The 14,003-nt window shown below is 40.8% G+C and overlaps 1 protein-coding gene across 3 annotated transcripts; it reads right to left on the reverse strand.

Moving 5' to 3' along the window:
* Positions 1-17: 17 nt before the first annotated feature.
* On the reverse strand, positions 18-13,993 carry klhl17 (kelch-like family member 17). Of its 3 annotated transcripts, none has more exons than XM_079359901.1 (12): positions 13,892-13,993; positions 11,942-12,206; positions 11,053-11,174; positions 10,710-10,931; positions 6,943-7,059; positions 6,584-6,815; positions 6,358-6,502; positions 5,281-5,448; positions 5,030-5,118; positions 4,789-4,862; positions 4,450-4,631; positions 18-2,319 (listed from the first exon to the last, which is right to left on the reverse strand). In XM_079359901.1, exons 2-12 carry the CDS (start codon positions 12,153-12,155, stop codon positions 2,091-2,093), a joined length of 1,794 nt encoding a protein of 597 aa, XP_079216027.1. In that variant the 5' UTR covers positions 12,156-12,206; positions 13,892-13,993; the 3' UTR covers positions 18-2,090. The 3 variants fall into 3 exon arrangements, with proteins under 3 accessions (XP_079216027.1, XP_079216028.1, XP_079216026.1); XM_079359902.1 differs by lacking the exon at positions 13,892-13,993 and adding an exon at positions 13,213-13,885 and having other exon boundaries at positions 6,602-6,815; XM_079359900.1 differs by lacking the exon at positions 13,892-13,993 and adding an exon at positions 13,213-13,885.
* Between the last annotated feature and the right edge of the window lie 10 nt (positions 13,994-14,003).

The raw sequence follows: 14,003 nt of genomic DNA on the forward strand, positions 1-14,003 counted from the left end.
ATGAGTTCAAACTTGAGGACAGTTATCACACCTGAAAACACCTTTATTTCATTTCTTACAGTGTATTGCTCCATTTCGCAACAGTGCAAAATTAAATATTTTAAGGTTTCTCATAAATAAATAAAGGTAAACAATTATCACATCGCAGACAAATGAAAAAAGAAAGCCACAGTCACTTTGAAATTGCACACATGGATTTAAGAGCTATCTTAAATATTTACAGTTCAAAAAGCAGAATGGAGGCCAAAGTGTTATGTGATTTTGTGTGCCTTTCTCTTTAAACCTTAACTCGACCATCCCATCCCAGCCACTATGTGTCTGGGTCTTTTAAAGAAAAAAAAAACACAAGGTAGTTTCACATACACAGAACAGGATCAACATAATCCTTTAAAATAAGGTAAAAAAAGTTAACTTCTCAGAAGTTTGGAATGGTATCACTGCACTACACATGAACTGAGCTGAACCCGGCTATTAGCTGAGTGGAGAGGACTCAAAGTGACCATTTCTTTTAGAAATTGACTGCCATATTTACTGCAGACACGATTTCACGTTTGATTGTGTCTAGTTTAATTGTGAGTTGGATCCGTTTCAACAATGAGGTAATATAACAAGACACTGCACTTGATAGAGTGAGATGTGGAATATGACAGCACCAAGTGTCAACAGCATTACTCGTTTGTGTTTAGTATTTGAATACTTCTGGTAAACTAGAACAAACACCTCCATGTCTATTTAGAAATAGTTAAGAAGGATTAAAGACAAGATAGAGCCACTTCATCCACCGGTTGATGGTCTTGCAAATAACTCAAGTCTTTGGACAAATGTATTTGATATTATGTACAGTCTCATGTGAGATCTAGATTGTGGCAGTGAAGAAACATTATGAAATGCAACTTACATGCTGCATATCAAAATGCAACATTCAGTCTTCAAAACCTGAAGAAATGCTCAGCTCACCCAAACAGAACTATGACCTCTTTCACGTTTAAACATTCTCTGACAAAATAAACATCACGCACCTAAATAAATAGATTTAAAAAACACTCTTAAATAAGGATATGTCTGACCTGTTTCCTTCACTAAACATCTTTAAAACAGAATATACTATAATATATACAGCTTCATAAATACATATCGTTTAACATATAGTTTTTTATAAAAGCAAAACATCCAAACTCATTTATAGGTCTGAGGGCCTAACTTTTCAATATTGTTAGTGTCCATGCTGTGTTGCAGTGCAGAAAGGGTTTCTAGCATTACCTCCTACTGCCACCTAGTGTGACATAACAGCACTATAACATTTTAGCCTCCTGTTGGGAGTCAGTGCCGAGATGTAAACATGCATGATATAACCAGTCAGAAGCTACATTCCAAAATAAAAATCATTCAAGATAAATCTTTTTGTACATTATTGCAAAAAAAAAAAAAAAAACGAACCAAAAAATAACTGACATCCAAGGAAAACTCTTGCAGAGGAGAACCGTTACAATACACATGACATAGTTAAGTGTCCACCACATTACAAGATGAGTGTGTCAAACACTGCAGTGGTTTATAAAAAGAGGGGCTGGAGGACAAATAAGTGAGTGTAAATACATCTTTAACAAGGAGTGGAAGCTGGTATCGGCATGGTGGAGTTGTACAGTGGAGACCTCACAGTGCAGTCCAGAATAAATGAGAAACTCGGTAAAGAACAGCCTGAAGGATTTACTATTAAATAAAAAAACATGGTAGAATATTCGTATTTTGTCTGGCTCTTGCTAACTATTCTTTAAAACGGAATGGTTTTTGTGTTTTGAAATCAAAGGCATGGCTTATTAATAATCTTTTTATTCCTTATTTTAAATCTAAGTTTAAAATAAATACCATGGTCGACTAGTCTTTACCAAGAGAACCACAAATTCTGGAGGGTAATGTAGCAGAAGTGAGTTAGCAGCCATCTAAACTTCTTTCTTCTCCTTCCATGTATTTACCTGTCCACTCCTATCATCCTCCTCCACCTCATCTCAAACTGAGCAGTTGCGTCTCTTCCCAGAGCCAGTCTGGGCTGTAGCAGCAGAGGCTGAAGTCAGCCAAGGGGTGACCCCGTGTCAAAGGCTGGTGGAGGAAACCGAGAGAGTGGGTGAGGAGGGCGGTGGGAAGTTCAGCAGCTCCAACACAGCCACGCCCACGCTGCTGCGTCTTGTGAACATGCAGGAGGCAGCAACCCATTTGTTACTGCGAGGGTTGTACTTCTCGATGGAGTTGAGACTGGAGCTGCCATCGTTACCTCCCACTGCATATAACCAGCCATCCATTGCCACAAGATCGTGGGTGCTCCTGCAAAATACAAAAAAGAAAGTATTCAGTATCTAAAGCTGTTTTCATAAATGCACTACTGCCCTCAGCAAACAACGTTAATTCTAGTGTCACCTATTCAGTGATATACAGTACAAAGAGAGTTTACTTGTAGGGATTGACAAGTCCATTATACGTAAATTTACAATTTATATCATCAAAGATAGCATTGAAAAAGAAGATTGCTAAATGTAAAATTGCTTACAGATTGGAAGATGATCAGAATTGTTTGATTAAAAAATAAAATGCATCATTTACAGCAGTAAAATAAAATGAACAACTTTAAACTCCTCCAAGGACACTAGGACGGGACAATGTACGTCATTATTAATTATTAAAGTAGAGGACCAGTGGAAAAGAATATGGGTTGTTGACAGAGACTGTTCTTTCACTGGCATTAAAAAGTATTTACCAAAAAAGGTTTTTAATATGGATTTTATCAATTAGTGATTTTAATTCGGCCAAGACAATTATTATACATTGAGTATTTGCAGTGCACATTGATGTAATTATTTAGAATAGTGATAAATGAAATGAGAATGATATATGCCGTGAGGTTTCGGATGTTCTGTGTAAATGGACCCTCGATGCAACTGGATAAGAAAAGCATTCAACGCCACACAGCTGATTAACACATGGGTTATTCATAGGGCTGCAAAGTGAACTGTTGTCAGGTTTCTCTGCTCATGAAGCACACTGAGGCTCATACATATATATATATATATATATACACTGAAAACAACATTTGTTTGTGAGTATCTCAGGCTTTAGGAACTATGGTTTGGCTGGTTTGTCTTTAAACCAAGACTCTAAAGACGTTATCACGTATGCAGCACAGAATTTCAGGACGACCGTCCATGAAATCTTTCTGATGTGATTGTTGACACACTCATGCACCTCCCAGATACTATCTCTGTTGTATGAGGTGAAGCAGTAAGCGTTATTTACAATAAGGCATGTAGCTGATCTGATTGACTTGCAGGCTTGAGTAATGGTTTGTCAACAGACTTTAAACCTCACCTCAGGTCCAGCTCCTGTTGTCAGGTTGATAAAAAGTAAGGTTGACTAAAAGTTAGGTTGTATTCAACTCAACACCACACTAGCCAAGACCAAGACATACCTGAGACCTGATTGCTCTTAGAGCCAGACAAGACCAAGACATTTATGGATCAAAACCAAGTCGAGACCAATACCAAGGCAGACCATAAATCTCAGTCAAAAAATCTTCAGCCAGTGTGTCACTCACTTAGTCTGTAACACCTGGAAAGTTGCAGCCATAACCAGGGGATAAAAATCTAATTATGAAGGAATTGAAGTGATTTACTCTTTTTGAAAAAGGTGTTTTTCTTCTAATCGCAGTCATGTGAAAATAGCTGATCAGTGGTGGTCTTGATTTAAAGGTCCCATATTATTCCCTTTTTGGGGATCATATATCTATTTTATGTGTGCACTAAAGTATGTTAACAATTGCTAATGTTTGAAAAAAGTGTCTGTTTTCATGTACTGCCGCTCCATGCAGGCTCTCATCTGTCTGTATTTTTAACGCTCAGAATCCCCCACGAAGAGAGAACAAAAAAAATAATAATGGTGTGCCAAGATTGGTCGGCCGATCTGCTTTCTCGTCATTGGTCAGTCGTTCGCTTTGTTGTAGGTTATGTCCTGCCCGTTTTACCATAGGGAATGCTACAGCCAGTCCGAGTAGTGCCGTGAGCTTGTGCTTGCTTCAACAAGCCAATAGGCTTGGATCAGTGATATTATGGGTTTGTGACGCCACCTGGCTAGGGACCGAGCGTTACATGCAACTACTTCTACTGCTAAAAGGAGGATGTAGAAGAAGCTGCGTTTCCACTGACATTGGTTGACTCTTATTCTCATAAAATGTCAGATTCCTGTGAGCGTGAAGATGCTGAGCACAATATGTAGAAAAAGGTAACACCTTAGTAAACTGAGTTATGTCCTTGGAATCAAGCCATCAGCCAGGAAGTGTTTCACTCTTACCAGGTCTCTGTGAACTGATGTACTTGCATCTTTAACATAGTAATTGGTTACTCATTTGTTTGGTGAATCAAATTTCATTTTGTCAGTAAACATGAATTCTGGGCGTAGACTAACCTTCGTATGTTCATTGGTGCCACTCCCTCCCAGGTGTTGGTCTTCGGGTTGAACCGCTCAACAGAGTTTAGGCAGCTGGTGCCGTCATTGCCTCCAGCAACATACAGCATGCCGTCCAGCACCGCAACCCCTGCGCTGCTGCGCCTACTCAGCATGTTGGCGATGGCTGTCCACGTGTTGCTCTGTTTTAGTTTTTTTTATTAAGAGACTGAGTTTTGGTCATATGTTCATAAATCCATCCATAGTGTAAGACTTTATCTTCATTTTAGGTTTATCTTGGCAACAGACTCTAATTAGGTAAAGCTGATGGTAAATTAAATTCAACAGCACATAGTTTACCTGAGGGTCATATTTTTCCACTGTTGCAAGATGTGAGGAGCTATCATAACCTCCCACTGCATACAAGCTGCCATCTGGAGAGAGTGAGAAATGAGAGTAACATTCAGAATGTAAATACGGTATTAGCTTTTCAATATCCACCTGGTAACTCCCTCATAGTTTCTCACATTGCTGTGTAGACAGTGGAAAGATAAACATGCTGACAACAGAATGTGCATAAAATATTTTGTCGGCATCCTACCCAGAGTTGCTACTCGAACATATCTCCTACGGGTGCTCATAGCAGCGATTGAGGTCCATGTACTGGTCAAAGGGTCATAGCGCTCTGCACTAAAAGAGGCAAAAACACACAATGACTCTAAACTATAAACCCTTTCACACCTGGCTTAGGAAATAAACACCAAAGAAGCTGGGATGAATCACAACAATGTTGCTCATGTAGCTTAAAGTATCATGACGTTTCACATTCACCAAACCGAACTCTGTGTGTACCTATTAAGGCAGGAAGCACCATCATAACCTCCAGCAGCATACAGCAGCCCATGAAGGACTGCTACACCCAGGCAGCTTCGCCGTGTTCCCATGGAAACCTCAGGTTGCCAGGAATTAGTGATGGGGTCATAAGACTCTACAGTTGCGAGGTCTGAAGTGCCATCGTACCTGAGGAGTTGAATCACAAAAGGTTTTTGGACGACTGAAAGGTGCCTCAAATCATCTCGGAATAGAAATGCAACAAATGACAACTGGCAAACGATCAAGTTAAAGAGGCATTTTTGCATCACAAAACAACCACAGCTGAGCAAAGTGCTGTCCAATAAAATAACAAAATAAGTTAAAAGGCATAAAAACATGACTCATAGTATGCTGTAAACGAAGTAAAATACATAAAATGAATAAAATTCACATCTTGCTCGGGTGTAGAAGCTCAGAGAGGTAGGGCGGAGCAAGACCATTGAGAGATTTAAAAACAAATAAAATAATTTTAAAAATGGATCCTAAAATGCACGGGCAACCAGTGGAGGGAGTGAAGCGAATGAAAGCCTCAAACAGCTTCTCAGAGTTTTTCCACTGCGTTTTTAGAGCTTTTGAATACAAAACCAATATAGTTCAGTGTTTTATTAGAGTCAGCTGTTTTTTTGTCGCTACGCTACTACGCAACAATGGAGAAGGAGATGCTAGTTGACTTGTCTTTTGAGAGTACATTTTTCAAACCTAGACCTGCTGCTATTGCCAGGACATGACTCATTGTTTTCTTGGTAAAAGCTCCTTGAATTAATGCAAATATTAAGCACACGGAGCTATCTAAAAACATGCTTATGGTCATTACCGAAGGAAGTAGAGGTAAACTTTTGTTACCTAGAAACAATAAGCACTTATGAGAAGATCTCCGAGATGGAAGTTGTGGGCTCTGTCAGCACAAAAAGCCCCGTCTCTGGACACAAGCCCTTCCATAAACACTGCTAAGGAACATTTGACATGTAAATCACCCACCTGTCGAGGCGTCCTTTTTTTAATCCAGTTCGTCTGATATCACGATTCATATAACACTAAAATGTTTCTACAACTCACCCTCCAACAGCATAGAGTCTGTTCCCTATGGCTGCCACGCCCACCCGTGCCCGCCGAGTGGACATGGAAGACACCATGTGCCAGCGATCTGTCCTGGTGTCGTATGCCTCACAATCTCCATGGATGGCAAACAGGCTCCCACCACCTCCAGAGACACATAAAGATATGGTGAAAACCTGCTTTTAACATGTAACCTAAATAAAGCTATGTGTACCCTAGAGGGTACCTTCAGGGGCACACTGACCAACGGCGAAGAGCACAGGGCTGGCGCCCTCACAGCGTCGCGGGCGTGTACGGCTGTTGCTGAGAACTCCCCTCTGCTCAGGCATCAGGTGGTACTTTAGAGCCTCAATCAGCAGGTCCTTACACTCCGAATGATGACGCACCAGCAGCTCTGTATCTACGTTACTCATCAGAAAGTCTCTCCTCAGCAGTGGCAGTCGCACACACTTCATCAGCTAACAAGGAGAAAGAGATGGTTTGTCGGGGTAAACAGGGGAATGTAGGAAACGAGATATATGTAAACTCCTACAGTGTAAAAAAAAAACCCAAATCGATTAGAAATCCCGATGACACAAGTCCTACCCAAGGTACATGTTGCCTGCGTCCATCTATATCGTGTTTCACCCAGCTCAACACAGCACGGTAAACTTCCTCCTCAGATGGCACATTAAGATTGTCACTGGAGATCAAATCCAGGACCTAAATGCAGAAGACAGAGCAGACAAGCAGGGACATCTTCTATAACCATTTAAGTGGAAGACAATAAAAAGAGTTAAATAAATAATTTTAAACATCACCACCAAACATGTCAATACACATACACATTGCCCCCCCCCCCCCCCCCCCCCCACACACACACACACTTCATTTACTGTACTCTACCAGGTTTATTTTTGAAAGAGACGGGTAGAGCTCTATGTCATTGGTCATTTAATAGAATCCAGGAGTTTGAGAGCAAAATCCTTTCAGGCACTGTTTTACACACATGCATGTGGGTATATTTTTGTCCATTAGTGTATAATCTGGCTGTGATATATTTAAATCACCAAAATGTGTGTGTCTGTGGCACAATGAGTGCTGCAGTCAAAGAGACTGGCTGGCACTATTCCCAGATCAACCCAAAGCCCGGCAGGGTGGGGCTGGAGCAGCCAGCTGCTACTGCCGTCTTACAGGCCAGATCAGGGCAACAGTTAGCAGCCTCCCAGGAACAGCCTCCGCTAATCCAGACACATAGAGAAAATCTGCTGCCGCTCAACTTTGCAAGTTCCTTTCCCCTGTGTAAATACTGCAACACATTAACTGAACAAACATTGGACTGCTTGGTCTGTAAAAACTGTTTTTTACTGGTTCTCATTGTATGGCAGCAGGAGATAGGGATGAATGAATAAAAGGGGGTTGTTATTATGTCCTTATGTACAAACAGTGTCTTGAGGCAGATGTTTTTTTTTAAATGTTCATGTGATGCTTAGTCAGTGAAACACAGAAGCAAACTAGTCAAAGCCTCTTACACTGAAGTAAACAGAGAGAAATATATGGCACATTTGGAGAGGCCAGTATAAACAGTGAATCCAGATCTGGTGCAGATTTATGACAGACACAGGACAGCTGTAGACAGAACTCGATGTTTAGCCAAAGAAACTAGAGAGACACCGGCCGGTTTTTTAATCTACCTTTACGCGACTTAACTTCCTCTGTTTTAATGCACTGTGCCCACACACTCTCCAACTCCAGATTCAGTTTCATGGCTTTGAAAGCTACACAGAGGAAAACAATGAGGCTCTGCATTTTACTCTCATGTAGCGCTATCTCTTTGGTTCTGTGGGGATTGTTCCTCAGAGAGAAGATGATGGGAAAGCGATGCTGGCAGCGGTTTGTCACTTCTTTTCACAGATGCTTGAATTTATTGTCACCATTCTTGGCTTGAAACAGACGCCATTTTGGAGAAGCGATGCCGTTTTCTCCTTTTATTAGGACATACATTTTATAACTTTGTGAACATTGAGGAATATTCGCATGACTGAAGAGGTGCTTGTTACCTTTGATCTGATTGACCCGTTGTAATCTCTGACTCCCAGAATATATATCAGAATATGCTCATTTGCACCAGCAACCTTCCTTGCAACACCAGCCAAGCTTTATAGATTATATAAACACGCTTCATACCAGCCCCCAAAAACCTTTGCTGAATAATCTGTAAAACATTTTTTTGAAAGACGAGAGAACCCCTTATTAAAGACTCAGATTTCTGTTGCTCTTGAAACAGCAGCAGTTGTGAAAATGTCACTAGCTTTACCCAATTCCAACTTCCAAGACAGGATTGGTGCCAATGAGCCCAGATGAGCATTAAGTCAGAGTTGGCGTGCAGGATAAATTAGTCCATGGCGGCACATTGGGATGATTAAACCATAAGAGACAGTGATTGATGCAGCCAGCTGAAGAGGGAGAGAGGTCTTTTATAACACTATGCATACTTTGGCCACTTCCTAGCCTGCGCTCACGGGTGAGGAGAAGGATGTGAACAATATATAGAAATACAAAAAAGAAATCTTTGTTTTACTATATGTTCAGTCTTATCGTGTTTTACACACGTCTATGCCACTGTAGGCATGACTTAAAAAAAGAGGCACTTAAGTTTGATAAGGAGTAACTCGTTAACCAAATGACAACAATAGTCTCCCGTGAGTTTAAAATAATTGAACTATCTCATGTCGGATCTCTCACCAGTGAGGAAAGTAAATGAAGACTAGACGCTATATGTGGGGCTGAAGCTTACACATGAAGACAGTTTCTACTCTATCGTTTAGGGCCCTCAGCAGAATGTCTCTTCTTAAATCTGTGTTACGAATGAAATTGTGAATGTGATTAAGTACAGCAAAATCTGTATTTATCCAACATGTGGACAGCGATTGTGCACACATCAATAAGTAATCAGTGTTGATAAATCCAACATGTTCGTAACCAGCAGGACCGTGCATGTTCAGGGACATTGCCATTACTAAACACTTCCTCTAAACCACATGTTGTAATAACACCCCATTTAATACCATGTGATTTTTTTTTTTACCTCCCGTGGATAGTGGCAAAAACAGCAACAACAAAAAAAGAGCTTGATAGCAACTGGAAAGCAGTAAGATGCAGTGGAATAAAAAAAGCAATAATTAGTTTATTCACCCAGTGGAGGACTTAGTGGGTTGCTAACAAGAGAACACATGCTGGATGGGAGAAGGTGATAAATGCAGTAAATTGTTGGTTCAGAGGAGAAAACGCTTCATGAAAACAAAAACAACAGCTTTGATATTTAGTTCATTGAAAAAACAACAACAATGCAACACGGCACAAAAGCGAGAAGTATTTGCAATTGGAGGATAATGGATACCAGAAAATGTTCCCCCTTTGGCAGCACCTTTTCAACAAAATCAGCAACACACAATCAAGCTGTGATGATCTCAACAAGCTTGACCAAACAGATCAACGCACTCTGTACAAACGTGCTACCTGCAGCGTGGAAAAGGCTAAATTAGCCCTGTTATTACATTTCAAACGCCTCACCTATCACAGCTCTCTATTCAAGGTTTTGAGACTTCAACTACTCAGTTGATAATGTCAGTCATCTCTCAACCAGAAGTCGGGGTTTGATCTTCAGCTCGTGCAGCGACACGTCCTTGGGCAGGTCACTTAAGGCAGAATTGTTTCAGCAGCAGTGTTTGAGTGTGTATGGATAAGGTTAGTTAGCAACCTCTGCCATCAGTGTCAAAGAACTTTGAATAGTCAGAAGACTAGAAAGAACTAAAGTCTATTTACCATTTACTAATGTAGTGACTCAGATCATTAATGTTGAGTTTGACAGGTGTCTGTTCTCCAAAGCGTATGAACAGCCATTTTTTTAATACGTTTGTGCATGTATGCTCACTTTTGTGGAAACTTTGTTTTGTTTATGACTTTATTGATTAGATCTCTGTATCTTATTTATTAATGACTGAGGAAACACTTTTTGTATGCTGTGTTTTGGTATTGTTTTTATCCTCAATGTAAAGCACATTGAGCTTATCTGTAATGAAATGTGCTGTTTAAATAAAATTGCTATTGCTAATTGTAGTTTCAATGTTTTAACACTAGATTCTGTACCTAAGCGTGGTCAGAACTGTGCTTATATTTCTAAACAGTCTTTGTCAGTGTCCAATTCGTTTAACACCACACTTTGCGTGGGAAAGTTCCTATGCACCCACTGCGCACATATCCGTGCAAATACACTGTTGATAAATGAGGGCCCAGGTTCCTAATAGTCTTTGAATGTAACAATACTAAACTGCTTTTCACAGACAACGTGAGACAGAAAAAGCCTCCCATACCTGTTTCAGTGGCAGCAGCATGAACTCTTCGGTCTTGGACACCTCCACGAAGTGCTGTAGGACGTACTTGTGTGCAGACTTGAGAAGGTCGCTGCAGGAGTGTGTGTCAGCGAATCCTCTGATGCCCAGGCAGTTGGAGGGGTCTAGCTGACTGAGGAGGAACTTGCAGCAGGCGTCACGCACCCCATTGAGCTGCAGTAGGCTCGCTGCTGGGAGCAACGTCTAGACAGAGAGCAATTTTAGTTAGACATAAGTCAAAAGTCTGATTGTGCTGTGTTGATTTTTACTTTTTTTTTTTTAAATGTGTCCATCCTGTCATGTGATCTGAAATCTCTGATCCTACCTGCACATTTCCCTCCCCAACAACAATCTCTGCTGTGTATGCGTACTGGACCAGCTGCTCCAAGGCTTGAGAGTCGATGTCGTGTAGGGTCACATGGGTCTGACGACTCTCTGACATCTCATCTGCATGACCGCACAGAACGAGAGCAGTTTAATTTTAACCAGTCAAGTTATAACCACTCAATCTCCTGCTAAATCCGTTGCCTCCCTGTTCAGTCATGCTGACACATGAAATATTCAAATGTATACAGTAGAGCTGCCAAATGTCTACATCTGCTGCTGTCCATTTAATCAAACGTTGTGTTTGGATGTTTGTGAAATTCCTCAATACAGTCGAGGCCCAACCTTTGGTGTGCTGGCAGAACTCTGTATTTGGAAGCTCTACAGCCACTGTCAAAAAATGCAGTGCTTATTAATAAGAATAAATAGTTCACAGTGTTAGGAGCTGGGTTGGGATTTTGCTGTATTCAGCTAAATCTGAAATGTGGGCAAATTAGAGACTGGGTCAGACAAAGGGAAGCAATGCAGCTGAGTCTCAAGGCCAGACTACTGACTGTCTGGAGACACATTGTATCATAACAAAGGTCCAGTGTTAGGACAAATGTGGGACTCAGACATAATCTGAACACCTGTGCCCTCGACAGGAAGACAAGGAAGGAAGCGATGATGATCAAAGTGTGAGGTTGTGTTCACTGTACACATGTGTTGTTGTGCCATTAAACTTAAAGCATGAGAGCAAACTTTAATGAGCAAACTGTGTTTTATCCCGCATACGGTTTTAGCCTTGACTTTAAGCTGTACAGAGTGCTTTAGGGATTTCAGGGATAAGATATCAAAGTGGAGGGAAAACAGGTGGCGTGTATGCAAACATAATAATGCATTGTACTTACTCGTAAACATAGCATGGAAGTAGGGGCTGCAGGATGCCAGCACCACTTTGTGTGCCTTGATTTCTTTGTTGGAGACATGGAGCACAATGTCACACAATAAACCACGCTGTCGCATCCTGTTCATGGACACGAATGAGTCGTGGTAGTGGCGCTTTGAGTTGTGTGAGATGCTATGGCCATCACGGTTGAGCAGCTGCATGCCCCCCTCCATCATTGTGCCGAATGTGGCGGTTAAGGGCTCTTGCCTCGGCCGCACTCTGGGCAACTGAAACATACAGAAAATCATTTTCAAGTTAGTTAATACCAATGTTATTGTCATGTCATAATGACAGTTTTCAAGGGCAATCACAGTAATTGTATCTGCCATAGTTATAGGATTCATTCTGACAGCTATGACAGGAAGCTACTTGGGTGACAAGAGTCACAAAGAGCAGGAAGTCACCTTGCCAATATGTTTGTTGTTTTACATTGCGTGTCGAGACTATTTCAATTGTGTTTGTGTGACAAGAAGAGAAGATGCACAGAATAAAATCAATGCAGGTGTCTCATCTGTTGGACTGTCTTAGATTATCTCATTGTAGTGACTCCTAACCAGCGAGTTAAAGTGCTCCACAATTGGTTGTGACCCAGGAAATAATGTCTAAACATTTATGGTCTAATAAATATAGCCTTAAAGGCTGATAAACAACATACTATCAGTTCAGAGTTGAGTTTCACTCTTACATTATTCACTCAGTATTATTATTTTGCTATGTGTTGGAACATTATTTTAATTATACACCAGCATTCACTGTCCAAGGAAGAAATCATGTCCCTCACAGCTGGCTAAGGACTAGCACTGAGTACCATTTTCCAAAACACAATCGACCACAAACACAAACCGACCAACCATGTCCCTCTACGAGTGAGCGATCTGACCCTATCCACACGAGAAACACATTCAAATCAAGTCGTCTCAGTAAAGAGAGAATGAGACAAAATTAATAACGTGATTGTCATAGTCCATGCTAGTAGAGTACATCACAACTTCTCTCTTAAAACATCTCATCTTTGAATAAAAATCCGCGGCAAGATTCCCGATCAAGTATCTGTGGCTGCTTAACAAACGTGCCCAATGTTAATGAATGAACGGATATCATTTATAGACTGAATGATGTCTGCTCACACACCAGCTTTATTATGCGTTTTAAATAATCCCCAACCCCCCCCCCCCCTCCATCTATTTTAAATTTCAGCAACAATAGAAATACATTGAGTTTCATTTGCATTACCTTAAACACAGCGTCTTCCTCGTCGCTATGAAATGAAAATCAGCAGTGAGACTGGTGTGACATTTCTACCAGTTATTTGTCCATTATCTGCCCTACCACACCACGATATATGAAGAAAGCCTGTGTTTTGTGCTTTATGCTGTTGACGTCAATGCAAAAAAAAAAACCTGCATGAAAGCTGACATAGGCTAGTAAAGGTGGAATTGGATCAATAGTCGGTATATCTTGTAATGTCATTATTGTTGTGAAATATATATATCATATGATACCAAAGCACGCATGACACTGTTATTAAAAAAAAGACATCAGGTTATTTTCCACGCACATTTTCTGACTTTAAACATTTTTATTCACCTCTTATTCGACATGACACAGGCGACCTTAAGAGTCTGGTCTGGTTGAGACCAGAGTCCGGAAGTGCCTTCGATAAATCCGTCATTGTAAGCCAAAAAGGCGGGGGTCAAATTTAGTAGCGCTGTGATTGGTCAGATCATGAAGCATCTTCGTTTTAGCTTGCTCGCAATACAAATCAAACCACAAACCAGTCAGTAACTGCAGTATACAATACAACGTATAAGCCCTTTACCCTGTTGCGATGTAATTTCACTATTAAAACTCACTGTTGTTCACCACTAATAGAAATACTAAATCCACGTTAGCTAGCTCTGCAGGCACTCACCACCAGCCGTCGTCTGGGTCGATAGGACAGCAATGGTTTCTTCCTGTTTGAAAGCTTGCCCAGCTTTGTGGCTTAAAAACGTCCTGTATTATAAATTAAAAAGGGTAATTAT

This window comes from Symphodus melops (genome assembly GCF_947650265.1).
Source record: "Symphodus melops genome assembly, chromosome: 13".
Taxonomy (NCBI): Eukaryota; Metazoa; Chordata; class Actinopteri; order Labriformes; family Labridae; genus Symphodus; species Symphodus melops.

Excerpts from the sequence above, each read along its gene's own strand:
- klhl17 (XM_079359901.1), bottom strand. The coding sequence starts at position 12,155 with ATGATGGAGGGGGGCATGCAGCTGCTCAACCGTGATGGCCATAGCATC. Across the intron at positions 11,175-11,941 it reads CTTCCATGCTATGTTTACGA|ATGAGATGTCAGAGAGTCGT; the intron begins GTAAGTACAATG and ends GCGGTCATGCAG. Across the intron at positions 10,932-11,052 it reads TTGGGGAGGGAAATGTGCAG|ACGTTGCTCCCAGCAGCGAG; the intron begins GTAGGATCAGAG and ends CTCTCTGTCTAG.